This window comes from Trematomus bernacchii, unplaced genomic scaffold (assembly GCF_902827165.1).
Source record: "Trematomus bernacchii unplaced genomic scaffold, fTreBer1.1, whole genome shotgun sequence".
In the NCBI taxonomy this organism is placed as follows: Eukaryota; Metazoa; Chordata; class Actinopteri; order Perciformes; family Nototheniidae; genus Trematomus; species Trematomus bernacchii.
In genome coordinates, this window is record NW_022987685.1 from 1,659,226 (window position 1) to 1,679,350 (window position 20,125).

Here is a 20,125-nt window from a genome sequence, read left to right on the forward strand (position 1 = left end):
AACAACTTCTATGAATAAATAAAGACTAAAAACCATTCTTTATAGGACTATTTTAATAGAAAACATTTTCCCCAGTAGGTTGCACAGATGCTTTAATAACATGAATGTTGTTTTTGTTCCATCCACAATTTGTTCAGGCAATAACAGGCCAAAATGTCTGCCATAAAAAATGCCTAGATGATAAGAATTCCGACATTTATCAATTGAATAGCTGTCTAGACATGTTGTATTACTTTAGTGTCACCTTGTGGTTAATTGAAGAAATGATTTACACCATGCTGGGAAGAAAAATAGGTCTAGGAATTGTTGGTCATGATAAAGAGTACAGTATATACCTGCTTTATATGAGAAAGGCCCGGAGATAAATGATATTATGATTTTGCACTGTATAAAAAAAGAAGAAAAAACTGAATTATATTTTTATTTTAATGTAAGAAGGATGCTTAACACGAGCTGCATCATATTGTTTATGACATTTACAGATTTGTTTTCCTTTGCGATGAATAAGTTATTCTTAAAATGAATCTACCAACACTAATTTGATTGAAACTTCATGAATTGAACCAAAACATGTTTTGTTAAAACATGATTTAATATTATAAATTAAAAGGGATACGTCCATTTTTGTAAAAAAACATGTATTATTGTAATAATTCACGCCTGTTATCGTTGTATTTATTATAATGCATGTGTAATCTCACTTCCCATTATTATTTTAAAATTGAAAAAAAGGAGATGCGCGGTATTTTCTATAAAGTCCATCCTATTGGCCAACTCTGATGGATTACAGCACCGAACTTGATTCTGATTGGCCTTATGAATCTGCTTGAGCTTTTTGATTGGACAAGCTACGTTTGGGGGTGGTCTCTCCTATTGGTCCCTACAGCATTACGGCTCGGCGCTGATTGGTTGGATGACGGGTTGTAGAGTCCGGCAAAGTGTCGAACTGGGGACTGAAGTGAAGAGGAAGTACTTTTTAAATTGTAAATATAGAAAATGATACTTTAACTTTGTGCAGCGGAGCAGAGGGAGAAGGTGAGTGAGGGGTCCGGAGAAGGGAAGACTTTCTGTTCCTAACAGCTCCGCCTGCCTGCTTGAACAGATAACGTTACTTGTTAATCCGTGTACAGTTGGAGGATGGAGGCAGAATGAGGCGATGCTTCATTGGGATTAATGTCATCTAAACGCTGTTCCTACGAATAGAGGGAATATGTGCCGATAAATGAACTTCAACAGTCGGACAGTGTGATGAACAGACAGTCTGTCCCTCGCTGTGGTTTCAATCGTTAGCTAGTGTTGCACTTGACTTCACTGTGCTTTATCTGCCACTAATTCGATATAAAAATGCAAAGAGGAGTCTCGGTTAATTTATTGTGGGTTGTAGGTAAATGGACAGGCAGTTTTAAATGGTTTAGGCTCATTTCTGGTCTTTATTTTTACTGTAAATACCTCCGTCGATTTAACGTCTCTTACTGTATGACATCACGGAAGCTGCCAGTGGTCAAGTTATGGAAATGGTACTTCCGGTAATGCTACAAAATAAAGGTCCTATTAATGTACAACGCAACCTGTTGAAGGACATAACCTCATGTTATTTCATTTGTAATATTTTTTTTACAAAGCGCTCATAGTGAACTGTAAGATAAGTTATCTGATTTTGCTTTTTAACAAACAAAACCGGGTCATATCCGGTCTTTCTCTGTTGTGTGTGTTGTTATCTGGCTTGACAGACACGGGAGCCATACGGTAGTGCGATGTCCCAGTGTTTTAAAAAAATATTTTTCATTTATCAGCTACAATTCAGTTGACAAGTTGGTCTTTCACCAAAATAATAATACGAGTCATCCCTTTATCTGCTTTCTGTGCTCTTTGTTGTGGTTTACAGTACACTGTTTACTAACCCTATTACTATAACCCAGCTGCAGTGTTGTTACTCATCAACTAATAAACTGGAGATTAATCGATAAGGAAAAAATCTATAATTCCCGCCATACAACAGTGTCAGTATGTGGAAGGCAGTTGTGATTTCTCTCATCATTATTCAACTAAAATGCAAACATATAAAAGTCCGAATGAGTTAGCCAGTGTATAAAACGACCATCAGTCCGCCAGAGAAGGCTGACTTTTAAACTTGTGTGTGCATGTTTCTCAGTCTGCCATGCCAGCCCAGCCCCCTGAGAGGGAGCCGGAGGAGGAGATGGAGGCGGAAGGAGAGTCACAACTCCCTGAGGCCAACGGAGAGGTGGAGCGCCCACGAGAGGACGGAAGAGGAGGTGGAGACGGAGAGGAGACCATGGAGGAGAGCGCCGAGGACAGGGACAGCGACTTGGAGGATAGTGAGGAAGAGGAAGAAGAGGAGGAAGAGGAGAGTTCAGGTAAGATCCAGGTGCTCTGCTAAATTGCTCCATGAGTAAATGCACTGTTTCTCACTTGATATGTCTTCCTCTGTTAAGAGATGGACGATGAAGACTGTGAGCGGAGGAGAGGAGAATGTCTAGATGAGATGATGGATCTGGAAAAGCAATTTCAGGAGCTAAAGGATAAGTAAGTTGTCCCTCTGGTGTGAAATAATCCGTCATATGAAGGATAGACAGAAGAAAAAAACGACTCCTATGTGATCGCAGGTTGTTTCGAGAGCGGCAGAATCAGATTAAGGTGAAGCTGGACGAGGTGCTGACAGGAAAGGCTGGAGAATACCGAGAACCTCTGGTAGCTCTGCAGGAGAGCATGCGGATACGAACGCAAGTGGCCGGTACGTCAAACACACAAAGAAAACTAAATTATGATGAGTGTTGATTTCTCTGACTCTCATGGTTTACACTGCAAGCCGCTTGGACCAAACTGGGATTATGCAAAAAATATGACATTGTTAGGGTGATTTAGAATCTAACATGCACCACACTATGTGCCAAACATATCTGAAACAAATGATGCACAATTTGCAATGTGTGTTTTCCAGCAGAAATATTTGTACGTCATGCATATATTGGATTTCTCAAGTTTTATAATCGATAAATAGTCCCTTTTAGTCACTGTTTAAAAAAAAAAAAAAACCTAGTATCCTCTCTGTCTTTAACTGCAGGAGTGTACAGAGAGCTGTGTTTGCAAGTGATCAAACACAAGTACGAGTGTGAACTACAAGGAGCAAATCAGCACCTGGAGGTAACACACACACACACACACAGATAATATACTACACACATACACTTTAGCCAATGTTATTGAACAAACTTGGTACGTATTTGTGTATGATTGTGTGCTACAGAGTGAGCGGTCGCTGCTGTTAGATGCCATGAAGTCTGAACTGCTGGAGAAGATCAGAAGACTGGAGGAGGACAGACAGAATACAGACCTCACCTCAGGTACAAATCAGTATATTTCACTGCCGTCTGAGGACTGTTTGCTGATAGACCTCCCCTATCTACATTGATATACCCACAATTACAACTAAATCTATTTCGGCTTCAATACATTTAGTAAATGACTTTAATTATGCCCATAAAAAGATCATATTATGTATCTTCATTTGCATTCCATCAAGAAGTCATTACTTTTAGAACTTTAGAAAGATGAAAAAATAAATCTGAATACATTATGCTAAGTCTGTGTACTAAATGATTGTTAATTCATTAATTGAAGTTTGTTTTCATGTATACAGCCCATTATCACACATTTGCCTCAAGGGGCCTATTTCGTCTGAATAAATCAATCTAACAGTGAGATGAGTTTAGTAATGGACGTTTTATTTGTCTCATTCCAGAGTGGAGTGATGAGACGAGGGGCAAGAAGTGTAAAAGAAAGAACCTGCTGGGCCGGTCGGAGCGGAAAAAGAAAGTGGCTCTGGTTTCAGGTAAAACTTCTTCTTTCATATTTTTATGACAGAGTCTTCTTGTAGTTTGTGAATTGTGATTTGATCCATCACCTCTCTGTCTCACAGGGCCTTTCATCGTCTACATGTTGAGGGAAATCGACATCCTTGAAGACTGGAATGCTATCAAGAAGGTACAAAAAGAGAAGCTGCTCTTCCATTTCTCCGGGTTTGCACTTAAATGCAATTTTAGTGTTGGCATTACACAAAATAACAATGATTTAAGACCTTAATGTCACAACACTGAGCCACACACTAGGGCTGCTCGATTATGGCAAAAATCATAATCTCGATTATTTGGGTCAATAATTGATATCACGATTATTAAAAACGATTATCCATTTACTTTGAAAACATTAATTTATTGGAGAAAAAAAATGTGAACAGTATGTTTTTTACAGTAGATTACCCTGAACTTTAAATATAATTCAACTGAAAAACCAATACAAAAAAAGATTAATTTGAAAAAATAAAATAAAATGTAATAATAATAATAAAAAATAATCGTTTTATTTCGATGACGTTGTTTTCGTATTAGTTACAAGCCATAATCGTAATTGCGATTAAAATACGATTAATTGAGCAGCCCTACCACACACAGCAGCTAAATGTATTGTTTCTGTGTGCTTTTCAGGCAAAGGCAGCACTGACACCACTAAAAATGAAATTAGAAAGTAAGTCTTCCTGACACTTCCTTGCAATTAAACATATTTAGCTTAACTGGTAAACAAATATGCAACAGGACAACAATATTCATACTGTTTAGATTTCTTTCCTGTAAGCCTTTCTAATTTCTCTCTTACAGAGCGGTGATGAAGGAGGATCGAATTGAAGACCCGGGCAAAGAAACCAAACTACACACACACACACACACACACACGCACACACACACACACACACACACACACACTCAGTGACTTCCACTAATTGTTACAGTTTTGTCTCATTAAGACCCAGAAGATTGTTGTGTTGTTTAATCCGTGTCTTTGAACCCACTGACCAACCACCGACTAATTGTTTTTATCTATTGCTATTTAAAATAAATTCTTAATGTTATGAAAACCATGTATTTATAGAACGATTTATAATGGTGATTAAAATTGTAATCTTTTGTGACACAAAGTTTTACGTGTTCATGTGATTGTTTCCTGCTCCAGGTTTTATGACTGCACGCAAACACTATATATACTCTTAAGAAAAGGTTTGACATTTTAGAATATAGCTTAATGCGGAGAATTAAGTGAGAAGGTGGGTGTACTTGTGTCTGTACGCTAAATAAGAAGCATTGAATGTCAACAGATACACTTGTTCACCCCATAACCCGATCTCCAATACAACGAAACACTCCATTTATAGCACTTGGCAGTCTTTTTGAACAGATGATTAACAATAATAATAAAAATACAACAGTCTTCCTTAGTGTAGCCTCATTATAATTAATCAGAATAGAGACACAAAGATTGAACAAATATGACCAATCATAAACAAAGAAGTATATATTTCCACCACGGTGGATGTAAAAACTATAAATCACATACCACATAAATCAAATAACAAGACACTTCTTATCGAATCAGCAGCAGAATAAAACAGCCAAGGAAGACAACACAGATGTATTACTTATATATACCTTATATTTTACAAAACACTAATGCTAGGCCAGTGGTTGTTGACAATAGTTTCGTGTGACCAATATTTTGTCAAGTACATTAACTTATGTTATTGTGTGATGCATTTCCATATATTTTTGGCACAATACCCACTATAGATGTGTTATTAATAATATAAACTCTTGACTTCACTTTAATATAAAAGGTTTTGGTTTGTTTTCAATAGATTGTAATGCCAACAAAGTCAAATAATATGATAAATGTGGGGGAAACTTCTGAAGCAATTGGAGTCAGGACTCAAAGAGAGACACGAGGAGAGCTGGAGCTTTGATGGCAAACACTGAAGGTTTATTTGGAGCTTCGGCCGGAGAATTCACAAGACATGTCACGGGCCACGAGTTGACCACACGGTTGAGATGCCACAATCAATTCTGAAGACCCCTCCTGTCGCTCCAGGTTTTAACTAGTTCAGAGTGTAATAATCAACATTCTTCAATAGATAGACTAAACAGCTGGTGAAACTGAATCACATTTGTTGTCGCTTATGGCTCGGGGTCATCTACACCCCGAGAAGGATGTGTTCCAGGTGTCCCATAACAATAACTATCTCTGACCGAGAGTTGCCCGGTCATAAACTGGCAACATCAACAATATGCTAGGGCAGCCCCTCCTTAAGGGAGATAACGGCTGCTCAAGGTTGGGCAGCTGCATCAGAGGGCGAAGGAGGACATGCAGGGCAAATTATTCCCCAACAATAAAAATAACATTAATTTATTCAGCAAACTCATATAGCCATTATTTTCTATGATAAAGTACCGAAATTAAAAACAATTTGTTGTAGCACTCACCTGTATGAAGTCCTCCTCTGTGCTCCAGAGTTATCTGCTCTGCTCCTTTATTCTCAGTACATTACACAACCAGTCCTCTGCACTTTTCAGATAAATAAAAAGGTTTAACGAGGTTCTGCAGATCCACCATGAATGCACCTGTTGGTGACGTACAGGTGTGTTTGATGTCGTTCACATAGCGTGCTACCCGGGCGGTGCATTATTAGGACCGTTTCTTACACTGTTTTGCTTTATACTCTTCTCTTACTAACTTGTTTTCAGCCACAGCTCTGAAAACTGTGATAACAGCGGGAGAGATACTTTCAATCAAAAGCCCGCCAGAAACACGCCTCCAATTACTGGCCGTGTCTCAATTCAGGGGCTGCACCCTTCGGAGTACGCAGCCTACGTGGTCCACGGAGGACCCAGCCCACGTAGACCGGGTAGGCTGGACCGAGCGGCCTACGAAATGAGACCGACTCTAGCCTACAGAGCACTGCCTGTTTACGTCACGTGATACACGCTGTTCGTTTGCGCTGCTCCAGCAGCCTGCTAGCAAATTAGCTTACAAGCTAACTCAGCTGAAAAGGATCCAGAAACATATATAAGCACAGGCGGAGCCCTCTACTGGACTCTATGGGTACTACCTTATCATGCAAGCATTCACTTACTGAGACTTCTATAGACGTAGCCGGCCCCGAGGCGGGCCTACCTGAATGCGCGCACATCTCACCGTATAAAAGGAGGCCTCGCCTCCTGACTGTCATCCTACACCTCTCATCAGTGAGCGGTATAGGACATACAGTGCCCCGAGTAGAGGGCTCCGCCTGTGTTAATATAACAAGGGTTACAATACGTAACCCCTCGTTATATCTCTCACAGGCTCCGCCCTCTACTGGACTCTATGGGTACAGTGGGCGAACCCCCGATGTATACACACGCTGTCGTCCAACAACACCTTTCCACCCACTGCCCCTGACCGGCTTTCTGGTTAGCAGCCGCTGCACCTCACTCTCCTCTACCTCGGTTGTAACCGTGGAGAAGTCTGGGCCGCGGCTGACAGAGCACACTCTGACGCGCTTACCTCGCGAAAAGTGTGCTCGGAAAACAGTGCTGAGGGCTCCCCCCCTCCGCCCATAGGCAGACGGAGAGAGTCCCCAGCCCTGTATGGGCTCACTGTGCACCACCTCTCCCGAGTTCTTAAGGAGCACGGGGAGAGCGCAAGTGCCCCATGTCCCCCACACTCAGACACTGACCCCGTGCAGAGTGTGCGTGGACTATAGTGTGGAGGGCTCTCCCCTCCTGCCCCCAGGCAGGCGAGGAGAGCCCTCCAGCCCCGTAAGGGCCCAGTGCGCACCACGTAAGCGCATTGTGCCCGGGGGGAGGGGGTCAGATGCCCACTGACCCACAGCACCCCCCTCCTCACCAGTCCTGTGTTACCCCAGCAAGCACAGACGAGGAGAAAGAGCCAGATATGTCCAAGAGATAAAACTTTATGAAGGTGCCTGGTGTTGACCAAGACGCCGTGCATATGTCCTCTACACTCACACCGTTGAATAGGGCTGTTGACACAGCCACAGCCCGTGTAGAGTGTGCACGGACCCCCGCGGGGCAGGCTCTCCCCGCCTGTCCGTAGGCATGTGCAATGCACTCGCAGAGCCAGCCTGCCAGGCGTTTCTTGGACAGAGCTTTCCCGGTCACCCCCGAAGCACACGAACAGCTCTTCGGTGCGTCTAAAGGCAGCCGTGAGCTCCACATAACATGCTAGCGCACACACCGGGCAGGGGAGGTGCAGTTTAGCTTCCCTGGCCCCACCATGGGGTGGAAGACTAAAGCCCCCTAGCTGAATAGCCCTCGACCTGAACGCACTCCTTAGGCTATTGGGCACAAAGGAGGGGTTCGGCCTGAGTGTCGCCCCGCTCTGGTCACCCCGGATCAACAAGCAACTCGGGTGCACCGACAGAGCGGGGAGGAGAGCTCCAGAGGTTCAAATGGTTCTGAGACCAGAGCCTCGAGCACCAGCGGCAGGTCCCACTGCGGGCGGAGGCGTGCACTACTGGGCGCAGCCTCCTGACCCCCTGTAAAAACCGCGACATCAGTGGCTGACTAAAGGCTGACCTGCCGTCAAATCCCTCATGGCAGACCCTTTTCTCTGTGCTGAGGGTGCACAACAGACACCGCCTGTTTTTGCACCAGAGCCTGAATCTCTGCTGAGAGGAAACCCATCTCCTCCTGGGATGATAGATTTACCTCTCGCATGCCTTTGAATGGAGGTGGGATGCTGCAAAACTGGAGTGAATAACCCCGTTTCAGCGTCCTGTCCATCCACTTTGTTAACACACAGCTGAGTTTCCATTCCCCATAACACTGTGTTAGGGGACAAGCCCTCAGCTGCAGGGCCCCAGCTATAAAGCTGTGGTACTCCCTGGTGACCCGTTCCGCCGCAAAACTGCAGGGAAGTTCTGCCCATGGAGGGTCGACACAGAAAGGGCCGTTTTTTTTACTGAGGTCCCTGAACGGACCGCCATAATGTCCCCTTTACCACTACGGTAAACTGCATTAATCGGAGTCTTTACGCGGTTTATCACTCTCATCTGCGCATGCCCACTAGCTACCTCCTTTACAGGAGCTACAGCTGGGGCAGCGAGTGGGGAATTTGTACGGTCAACATTATGTGTTAGTGTAGAATTGTGGAAACAAATGACACTCAGACTTGGATACAGATCAACCTCATTTTTATTTGACAACGTAGGGATCTGTGCATTATACAGGGAGGAGGCGGGATTCGCCCTCGCGTCCCGGGTGGAGAGATTTTCTCCCCTCGCCGAGACGCTTCCTCCCCCCGCCAGTCAGCTCCGTGACGACGGAGCACCCCACCCGGCCGATCTCTCCTGCTGCGGAGCCTGCCGAGGTCGGGTAGCCGTCCCCGTGGGCCGAAGAGGTGGAGGGCGCCGCGGGCACGGGAGCTCCGTGCCGGCGCCTCTCCCTTCGTCGACTGCGGAGGATACATCAGATGTATCCTTCAAATCTGGGAAAATAAGGCCGCATTCGTGGGCCGCATTCGGAGGAGTCTCGTCTTTTTTTTTTATTGGGACAGCCTTCTTTCGGCGGAAGTGACGTATGCGGTCTGCAAATGCAGCCTCCGAAGGGTGCAGCCCATGGATGTATAATAAGAACTGGATACAGCGTGGGAGGCGGGGTCTCGTTCTTTCCTATGAGAGCTGCTCATTGGCGCATGAAGTCAAAATGGCCCAACTTTTGAGAGAGCGAAACGTCACAGATTACCCGTCATGCCTGGCTGCCAGAGCAGAAGAACCTGTATGTGCGCTCACAGAGCATGCACCCCTTAAGCCCCGCCCCCCGAGCTCCCACTCTCGGCTCACTAGAATGAATGGAGAGAGAAAATAAATCTAGATTCGGCTTTTAGTGCATTTTACAACTTTAAGGACTGAATTATTCTAATAAGGGCTATAAAATAGTTAATACTGGGTAGTTTATTTAATTAAAAAAAAATTATCCACCGATTTACAGACGTCTCTTTCCCCATGTTAGTCAATGGGAAAAAGTTGTTTTGGACCGGGTGACGTAACGGACTGATACGGAAGTTGCAGTACCGCCGTTTGGACACAACGAATGTTGGGCACAGAGTCCGGCGCACTTCCTGGGGGCTTGGTGCAGCCCCTGAATTGAGACACGGCCACCGTTGCTCCATACCGGATGTGTAACGAGATAAATGTTAGCTAGCAACTTTAGCAACCGTTATCTGCTGCCCCTAGTGGCCAAACATGTTATTGGTTTAAACATGCACACTGACTAGCTAGGTCAAAACTAGATATACAAAGCACTACTTTGCCTTTTTTACTGACAAGAAAATGTGGATAGATGGGGAATAAGAATTACAAATGTATGGAACTTAAAATGAAATACAAATAAACCACATTAACTTGAGAATGTAAACCATAGGCCTACAAGGTGAAAAAAAACGCTGACTAGTTCTTCGTTTTTTGCTCTGAGCGGAACATTTGAAGTACCTCCCACAATTATCACAGTGGTATGGTTTCTCTCTTGTGTGCATTATCTTATGATGACACATCCTTTCTTGGCAAAGCTCTTCCAGCAGAGCTCAGAGTGATAGCGTCTTTGGCACACTCATAACATCTGTATAGTTTCTCTGCCTTAAGAAAACAGCGGGACTTCCCCTCTGCAAAATGAACCTCAGCTCGGTTTTCCCCTGGTGTTACTCCAGGGACCTGACATCTGTTGGTGTACCAAGTGCTGAGACATACTCACACTGGTTGTATTGGTAGGGTTTCTCTCCTGTAATAAATATCTGGTATGATATCAGCTGTGACAGCTGGTTGAAGGTCATCCCACAGTAGCTGCAGTTATAGGGTTTCTCCACCTTGTGGATGCTGTTTCGTCCTCAAATAGTGTACTCCAATAAACATTGGACCACCTACCACATATGCACTGTTAAATAGTTGAGTTAAAGTGAGAAAGTGAGGAAATGAAGACCAAATAAGACATGAAGACCTGCCAGAGAATAGCAAGAGACATACGTGTATTTAGACTGTGTTTATTTGACATGAACATTTGGTAGAAATGCTGTTGTGTATTTTCACAAGTGCATCTGTTTCACATCAAGCCTAAAGCTGTCAGCATTGATAAAGAGCTTTCTTTTCTTTTTTCCCCAGCAAACCACACACAGTTTAGTTTTTTTATTAGGCTCTGGTTCTACTTTCTTCTTCAGATTCAGAATTCAGTAGCTTTTTCTGTAAAATCTTAAACAATATTCTGTCTGAAACTACATTCTGGGATCTGTTGAAGTTGACACTAACTTTCAAAAATGTATTCCAAACCCATTCCTCTCATCTCCTCCTCAGCCCACTTCCCTCCTGAGTGCAGATCATGCAGAACAGTTCATGACTCCTCTATGCTCCCCCGTGTCTCTTCACAGGTGCCTGCTGAGTTTCCGCGTCTGCCTCTCCCTGGCTTCGATGGCGTGTTTGGTGTCCATCAGCTCTTCCAGCTGCCGGCGGATGTGGACCATGTCGAGCTGCGTGGCCTCGCACTGCTCCCTCAGCGACGCCGACTCCACCCTCAGCTGCGTGGCGGCCATGGAGAGCTGCTCGCTGCGTTCACTGCACTGCAGCTGCATCCTCTTAGCATCGCTCAGCAGGGACTCCACGCTCAGCGCCACAGAGTCACACTGATTATCAGACATGTTCTGCACAGACAGAGGGAGGGAGGTCAGAGGTCAAAACTGTGATGTTGGCTTAGTGACTTTTAAGCAGTCAGATGTTTGAAAAACGCTGAATTAAATTATGTTTTTTCCATTTTAAAGGCTCTTTATTATCGAACTTTGAGATTGAAAGACTCTTAAATTTCTGTACTGTCTAGTTTGGCGGTAAACTATCCTGCCAAAAAGAGCAGATAAAGTCAATCAAAAGTCAAAAGTCCTGTACAGATCAACAGGTTGTATTCAGAACATTTGATTGGGAGAACGTGAAGTGGCTTTAAGAGGCTTATCAAGGCTCAACTTAGTCTTCAATGGCTACTGCTCGTCTATGACGCTCTTTTATTCCTATCATACCATCAGACTCTAACCTCTTTTCTCTATATCTTTAGATATGTTTGAATACACACAGGTTATTTTTGTAATAGCCAAAAAGGTCTTACAGTACCTTGTACTCCAAAGTCAACTTTATCACAAGCTTGGTGGGCTTCTGAGAGTCGAGGTAGTCCTCAGCGTTCTCCAGAGTTCTCTCTCTTCTTGAATGTCCTTTACAGATTCCCTGTATAAATATATGATAGAAAAACGTTATTCCAGGTAGGGATTCTGCATTAGGTGTATGGTAAAGGGAGCTGTTGGAAATTCATTTACCAGTGCCGGTAAGTCTTCCCTATATTCTTATTTATTCCACTCCGTCACCATCCGTCTCCTTCTTTCACGTCCAGTCTCTCCTCTCTCTTGTACCTCAGAGCTCAGACGAGGTCAGGTAATCCCCACAGATTAGACAGTTAGGGACAGCGTAGGAGTTATGTTGTCATAGCAGGAGTAATCTGTCTATTTTGGTCTGTCAGGCAATGGCGTTTAACTCCTGCAGTCATACCTTGTTCAATATCAAAATCAGAAATTCATTATTTTCTTGTGTTTTTTTCAATGTTTTTATTCAAATATGTTTAATAAATAGTATTTATTTGATAGTATGGTAAAAAATAATTTAATTTAAACTTTTGCTCTCAATTGACTCCAGACTGGAGGTAGAGCAAATTGGAATCCAATTGGAGTTACTGTCTAATTAACCAATTTAAGGATTTCATTAGTCACCCACTATCAATTCTGATGGACATATATGTATATGTATATATACTATTGTATGGAAGGATGATTTGGGAAAGGTGTTTTTCATAGAACTTGTCACACAGGTAACCTATCTCTTGTGAAGACCGAAAAACTACTATGGCCAGCACGGGTATCGAACCTGCGACCTTGGCTTTATTAGCACCACGCTCTAACCAACTGAACTAACCGGCCACGATCTCCATGACGTAATTAGGTGATGGACTGGCTACAAATTACAACACGTTATAGCTTTAATTTATGAGATTTCATGCTAAGAATGAGACACAAGCTTCGGTGAAAGCTGGCAGTTTGAAATTGCTGTCATGTCTAAGAATAAAAAACATTATTTTTGTTTTATTTGTAAGTGAAAAAAGTTGTAAAGGACCACCATTCATTGCAATGCAGGAAAACACCTTCACATACATTATTACATGCCTTAATAGCCACCTTAATAAAATCACGACTCATCAGAATATATACACCTTTTTCAAATATTAACTAAAAATACCTCACATTAAATGACTATACTTCATTTAACACATACAAGATATTAGTAATGTATCTCTGCTACAGCTGAGTACTTATTATCAGCCAGCAGAGGGCGACACAGGTCAACATTTATATCTCCATCCCTTAAAGAAAGAAGAAAACCAGTTGAGTTATTGTATTTCTAAGTCTTTGGTTTATTGGTTAAAAATGTAGCATGCCATGTGTCAATCAGTACAAAACAGCCTTTTTAGGTGCAATATCTCAAACACAGGACAGACGTTTGATGACCACCTGTGAGTGACCCTACACTGGATATTAGAGCAGATATGTAACACCATGTCAAACACTTTGAAAGGATTTGTAACGTAATTGCGTGCCCATTTTCTCAAACTGTAGCAAGTGTTTCTTTAAGCCGTTCACAGTGAGACCAAACTATCCCAGATCTCATGACAAACATTTTAAGACAAAATGAAGACATTTGGCCTCAATGCAAAATTCAATCATTCATAATAAATAAAGAGAAAACACAACCTACCGAATAAAAAAGTGTGTGCACATGACAGGAAGTCACTATAAAAAAGGGTTAAGCAAGTGTTGTTAAAGGCACACCGAGTAGGAACACTAGTCCTCTGCCTGGATTTTAATGAGATCAACTTTATTGATCCCAAATTGGGAAATTGTTTTAGATTTGGGAATTGTTTCGCTGTGTGGGAACGTTTCTAGGCGTTGAACTCGAAAACTCTTCATCCAAGGTAACACTACGGAAATGTTGGACAGTGCCGAGTCAAGAAGGCTTGTTCCAAAAATTAGAGCTTTTAAGGCTATACAAAAGAAATTGGCTTTGTAGTTAAAAAATGTATAAAACTAGTTAAAATATGTCTTACAAATCTGCCACATCAAAAATGATAAAAAATCAGAACACTGATTAAATGAGAGTTCTTGTTATGTAAACAAAATACAACAAACACACATTTCTGAGTGATCCAGTGAAAGACTACTGTATTGTATTAGCGTTAGTGTTTACATTTGGGAAACGGGTAAACATAAATATCTTTGGACAATGTGGTCAGTCTGCCCATCCTCAATTCTATTGCACACACATTTAAATACACCCTAAAGCGAAATATACAAAATACTGTGTTCTATGTTGTCTCACAAATATATTCAGTGATATAACTGAATACAAAGTACATATATTTACCCCCTCCCACATTATCATGCTGTAATAGTACGTGTTCTGTATGTCATCATTGTGTGATATCGTCTCACTGTGGACTTGCAGGATTGTTAAAGAAAGGCTCCGTCTCGGCAGCTGTGACCCCCGCGTCTCCAAACAGCCCCCCCGCCGCCGCCCCCCCGTACCCTGCGAACCCCGCTGCGATGATCTTGGACACGGAGCTCTGACGCCTCTGCAGGACCACCAGGACCCCGATGGTGATCCAGAAGAAGAAGTTCACCCACACCGCCGCCTGAGGGGGGGGGGGGGGGGGAAGCTTTATTGTGGCAGACACGCACTGATTTCTAACATTAAGACAATTATTCTTTTGTTTAACATGTGTTCTGAAATATGATATGCAATTAGGCTTTATCTTATGCTAACTTATGGTGAGTTTAGGAGGAATCTAGACACAAAAAGACTAAGTTGGTCAAATAAACACCTATATTTGTACTTCGGTGGTTTTCTTTTCATTGATAAGAAAGAGGACAAGTTGTGCATACTTATAGTGTCTTGCCAGAATGAACAGTAATGACATTATTTTGATCTACATTTCTGTAGCATCTATGTACAATTCATTCATACATCTTGTAAATAAATCCTCTTGTCCCTGTACTACTAAGACAAGAGTTTGACCTTATTTGAATGAAAACTAACATTTTAATGATGCTAATATTTTTGCTATACGGTTTATGAACACATAGAAAGTTTGAGGTTCCCAAATTGAGCTAAATGTTTTAGTCATTATGCGAGATTAATGATTACAAATGCTTTTATAAGTTTGTATGTTGACTGAGTTCTGTTGTTCCCCTTTGTGAATGTGTCCTATAAATGACATATCTGAAAGTAGTCCACTGACCTCGGCTTTGTGCAGACTGTTGTAGAACCTTTCCCCTTTAAGCGGACTGACCCAATTTCTATCCTGGGCCTCTTCACATCTTGGGAAACAGAAGCAGATTGCATGTTAGAAAGTTACACATCATTAACCCATCATTTCAGTCATATCAGTGTTAACAGTTACAGATACATCTTCACTGGCAGACTTCCGTTAAAATCCTCATTAAATACTTGAATTCAAGAGTTCTAAAGTAATGTATCATCTGCTATTCATGTCAAGGTAAAGGGAAGTGTAGCTTCTATTGACAGAACAACTGAAAGTGTTATTAATGGTGACAAAGGAGCATTAAAACATGAAGTGAAGCTCACAGGGTTTCAGGTTTCATTTCTGACTTGAATGTGAGAGGTTTGGTGTAGACATGTCCGTGCATGTCGCTGAATTCTCTCTCTGTGTGTGTGTGTGTGTGTGTGTGTGTGTGTGTGTGTGTGTGTGTGTGTGTGTGTGTGTGTGTCACCTGGTGATGTTGGGCACGTTCTGGAGGACAGAGTTGCAGAGCGAGTCGCGTCCGATCTTCAGCATGCAGCCCGTGATGAGCAGGAAGAAGAGGAAGACTCCGCTCACAGCTAGCGTCAGGTTCATCCACAGGCGATCCCTGCGAGATTAATTATTTTCGAAGAGAAGGAAAAGAGAGGAAAACAATGTTATTTCATCCTCTGAACAAATGAGGAGATGACGTCAAACTACAGCATGTGTGTGACTATTTGAAAATAGCATGACCCGCTGTCCCTTTTGATTTGGTAATATGTTATGTTTTCCCTTCCTCTCAAGTTCTGCAGCATGGATTGTAAGACCTGCTTTGGTGCATTAGGTCTGTAAACGTTCAGAAAATTCAAATTACGCGATCTTCCTAATCCGCCAAAATAAATTCAATAAGTCTTGGTTGAGTGCTGCTTCAGTCAATCATACCAACAAGAACGACACTGGAGTAAAGATTGAAAATGTATATGTTTTAACAAGCAATAATACTAAAAGTCCAGATCTTTAGAGTTGATCGTTTGTTCAGTTTTAGTTATGCTTGAATTATAACGGTTCAAAATCCCTTTGTGTTGCTGCTCTTGTAATGTAATAAAAAACACTGTATTGGTATCCGCTTTAACACATCATATTGATTATGGATGCCTCTATCGGTGTAGAAATTGACTGAAGCCTCATTTTGAATCACTATTAGCTTAGTTATTCCTGTGTGTGATCAATAAAGTGGATTATTTGTCTTCCTTTCAATCCAAAAGCCAAGTAATCCTAGTTGAATAACTGAATTCGATCTTTTCTTCTCATTTTGCTGTAACTCCATCCTCTACAATGTTGTTGTTTGTTTTGAATCTGTAAAGCCCAGTGAGACAAACGTGTTTTGTGATATTGGGCTATACAAATAAAGTTTGATTTGATGTTTAAGCCTGTTTGAAAAAGAAGACAATAAAATGAACACACAATCACACACACACCTCCTGATTTCCCCGTCGCTGCACAGAGAGTAGACCCAGTACAGAGACAGAGAGAAGCACGTCACCGCCACCAGGACTGATATGGCCGACACGAAGTAGCACAGAGAGGGGGGGCTGGAGGACTGCACCCCGATCAGGCTCGCTGTGGCGTTGTAGTTCACAAGTCCATACAGCATGCACCGACCTCCAAAATTACCCTGAGACAAGAGAAAGAATGACATTTTAGTTATTTGTTACTTAGTTTTATTCAATACTCTCAGTTTCGTCTCACATATCCACAGTAAACACATGTTCACTGCAGCATCTGACTCCCATAAAGGAGTAGAGAGAATAATTGGGCACGAGGACCATCTGGTCACATGATGAGAACGGACACATGACTCTCTGATTACTCGCGAGCACACATATTTCACAGCTCACACATATCCAAATCAGTGAAGACCAGAACGTTGTGTTTAAGGGGTTTTAACCTTCAAAATAAATGTTAGTTTTTCAAGAGCCTGAAGCATGTAGCGTAAAATAAGTGCAGCTAATTGAATGTGCTTCTGTAGTTTTCCCCCTATACTGTGTATTGTGAAGTTCAAACCCAATTATAAAGGTTAACAGTGGTGGAAAGTAACTAAGTACATTTACTCAAGTACTGTACTTGAACTTTACCTGAGTACTTTCATCTTATACTACTTTATAGTATTCTAGTCTACTACATTTTGGAAGCATTTTTTTCTACATTTATTGTAAAGATTTTTGTATTAGATACTTTATAAAGTCAGATTTTGACACACAATACTAAGGAAAAACTTACAAAATAAGATTATTTGGAATAGATTAAACCATCCAACATTATATTTAAGTAGCAATTTCGCTCAAATGTGTTCTGGTCCAAAATATTTCAGAGTTCCAGCTTTTTAAATGTGAAGATTTATTTGTAAAATATTACAATTTCCAATTTTTTAGTTTTTGCAATGAGTACATTTTCCTAATCATACTTAAATACTTCGACTTAAACACCATTCTCGATGCAGTACTTTTACTTGAAATTGAGTATGTGTACAGTCAGTGTGGTATTACTTTAGTACGTTTACTCAAGTAAAGAATCTGAATCCACCACTGAAGGTTAATACAAAGAGTACGAGACCTCCAACACCTACATGGGCGTCTCTTTTTTAATGTGTACGTATGAGTTACAAAGACTAATATGTTTCTACAGTTAACCAGACAACGAATGAATGCAAAACGAATGAAAAAGTTAGAATAAATTGCAAATAAGTGCCATAAATCCAGCCTGTGAAGTGATATTTCGGGATTTTCTTTGGTGAGCATGAACTTCTCAGGAACACACGCAGTGAAAAAGTGAGTGTACCCGGAAGAGTATGGAGATAGAGTAAATGTTGGATTAGGATAGTTGTATCATTTCTGCGTAAAATCACCTGGACTATGGTGATGGAGGCGGCGGTGACAATCCCACAGATGAAGCAGCTGGAGTAGAGAGCCAGCTCCAGCAACAGCAGCCCCGGTAACACCATCTTCCCCTGGCCAGCTCCTGTCTGACAGCACGGGGCGTGAAGGCACACACGGTGAGATACAGGACACTTCCGGTATTGTTTTTCAAAATAAAATGTTAAGAAGAATAGCACAGCTCAGAGCCCTATTTATACGGGCTCCGGTAGTTAACTTGCAACTAGCTTGTTCGTTGAAAATAATGAGAATTTATCGAAGAATGCGTTGACAGAACAGTGCAATAGTACATGCATTTAAGGAAAAACAATTACATTAAATTACAACGGAAAAACATGTATGTAAATACAAAATAAAACATATATTAATTATAATATTAATACGAATAGGATAACTCAAGGCAGTATAGAAATATGTATTGCTGTCTTGATATTCCCCTTTAGTCTTCCTTTTCTTTCTAAACCTTTACAACTTTACTTAAATATTTGTTCATATACAAGGTTTACAAGTTTCCAAAAAAAAGGAAATACAAAACTCCATGCAGATCTTACTGAGCTAAATCTTGTCAAATGTTGCAAAAAGAAAAAAATTAATGATGTTAATAGAGCTATATGACATTATTTGATGCCCAAAACTCACCTGTCTCTTCTCTATGCAATTCAACAAATGCCACGCTTTAAATTTGAAGGTGCGAGGGTTTGATTTCCAGCGTTGTTTCTGGGATTTATGTCTCAGACGTCCTCACTCTTGGTCCAACAGCAGCCTGCAGCAACAACCTTGCCCATGAGAACGACTCCTGGGTTTAGCTTCAATAAGCTTCCCTTCAGCGCCACCAGATAAAGAAATGCGTGGAAATCGTGTATTTGTCACACTGATGGGCAGAGGAACTTCAACACTAATGTCATACAGAGCAATTATCTACGGATAACCCAGAAAGATCCACTGAAAGCTGTGGGAAGGGATGCTGAACCTGCTTTTCATTCATGCAAATGCAAACATTTACACACATATTAAGTAATATTATAATACATTCATGTCTGATAATAAAGTCGTTTATGTGTTACTACACTATCAGGTGGCAAGACTTTTAGTCAAATGTTGAGCTACTAGCAGGCATGTCATTGTGTGTGTGTGTGTGCGTGTGTGTGTGTGTGTGTGTGTGTGTGTGTGTGTGTGTGTGTGTGTGGGTGATGCCTAATCAGACCTTGTGACTTATGTCATATGACCATGCTATTCTGATATATGTAACACCATTTTCAAGACCGTTAAGCAGCCAGTAAATAATTACCTGGCACCGACACATGTCAAAAGTATAACCCATTGATTATGTATCACACATTTTTCAAATAAATATGTATATGCTTAGATTGCACCAATGAAACAGCACTACACTGTGTTTTCCTGTAATTTTACTTTAGAGTCTTGTCATACGATGAACAAAGTTCAGTCAGACAACTCACGTGTTTCTTTAACATGTTTCTTAGAAGCAGCATATAGTTGAGTTTGGCATCTAGGCTCGGGCCTCATCACTCCACAGATATACATAGCACGATGAGTGATGATTAAATAACTAACCTACAGCCTACAGGTGGAAGCTGGGGTGGAAGCTGGGGTGGTGGTGGGGCAGGCAAGCAGCAGCGACGTAGAGTAGCTGCAGCAATAGCAGCAGCAAGCAATGCATAGAGAGATATCTGGCAGGTTAAATAGAGCGGCATATTAAGAAGACTCTGTTTGGTTGGTTGTAGAGTGGCAAGGGGCGTTGTGTATGAATGCAGCATAAGTGCTCGAGTTGACTGCCTGAACTAGCTCGCAGGCTTCGCCCCATTTTCTGCAAGTTGAATACAATTACTGCACTGATGGAGTTCCCCTATTCAGGGCTGATAGGCTGTACACAGTCTTCAGTTAGGATTAAAGTTAATATTGTGTGCCAGTTCTGCCACAAAAGGCTCTTTTACATGTTTTCTGATGTGAAGC

General features: G+C 41.7%; 2 protein-coding genes and 1 non-coding gene across 4 annotated transcripts; 1 reads left to right on the forward strand and 2 right to left on the reverse strand.

Moving 5' to 3' along the window:
• Positions 1 to 905: 905 nt before the first annotated feature.
• Positions 906 to 4,990, forward strand: brms1 (BRMS1 transcriptional repressor and anoikis regulator). Of its 2 annotated transcripts, XM_034136531.1 has the most exons (10): positions 906 to 1,035; positions 2,153 to 2,375; positions 2,454 to 2,544; positions 2,625 to 2,752; positions 3,083 to 3,162; positions 3,266 to 3,362; positions 3,761 to 3,850; positions 3,938 to 4,002; positions 4,503 to 4,542; positions 4,674 to 4,990. In XM_034136531.1, exons 2-10 carry the CDS (start codon positions 2,159 to 2,161, stop codon positions 4,679 to 4,681), a joined length of 816 nt encoding a protein of 271 aa, XP_033992422.1. In that variant the 5' UTR covers positions 906 to 1,035; positions 2,153 to 2,158; the 3' UTR covers positions 4,682 to 4,990. The 2 variants fall into 2 exon arrangements, with proteins under 2 accessions (XP_033992422.1, XP_033992423.1); XM_034136532.1 differs by lacking the exon at positions 4,503 to 4,542.
• A 7,779-nt stretch (positions 4,991 to 12,769) lies between these two features.
• Positions 12,770 to 12,843, reverse strand: trnai-aau. The gene has a single exon. It is a non-coding gene; the product is annotated as a tRNA-Ile (tRNA).
• A 462-nt stretch (positions 12,844 to 13,305) lies between these two features.
• tmem179ba (transmembrane protein 179Ba) lies at positions 13,306 to 18,286 on the reverse strand. Its single transcript, XM_034136533.1, has 5 exons — positions 18,124 to 18,286; positions 16,697 to 16,893; positions 15,709 to 15,846; positions 15,216 to 15,294; positions 13,306 to 14,609 (listed from the first exon to the last, which is right to left on the reverse strand). The coding sequence occupies exons 1-5, from the start codon at positions 18,217 to 18,219 to the stop codon at positions 14,406 to 14,408; spliced, it is 714 nt and encodes a 237-aa protein (XP_033992424.1). The 5' UTR covers positions 18,220 to 18,286; the 3' UTR covers positions 13,306 to 14,405.
• Between the last annotated feature and the right edge of the window lie 1,839 nt (positions 18,287 to 20,125).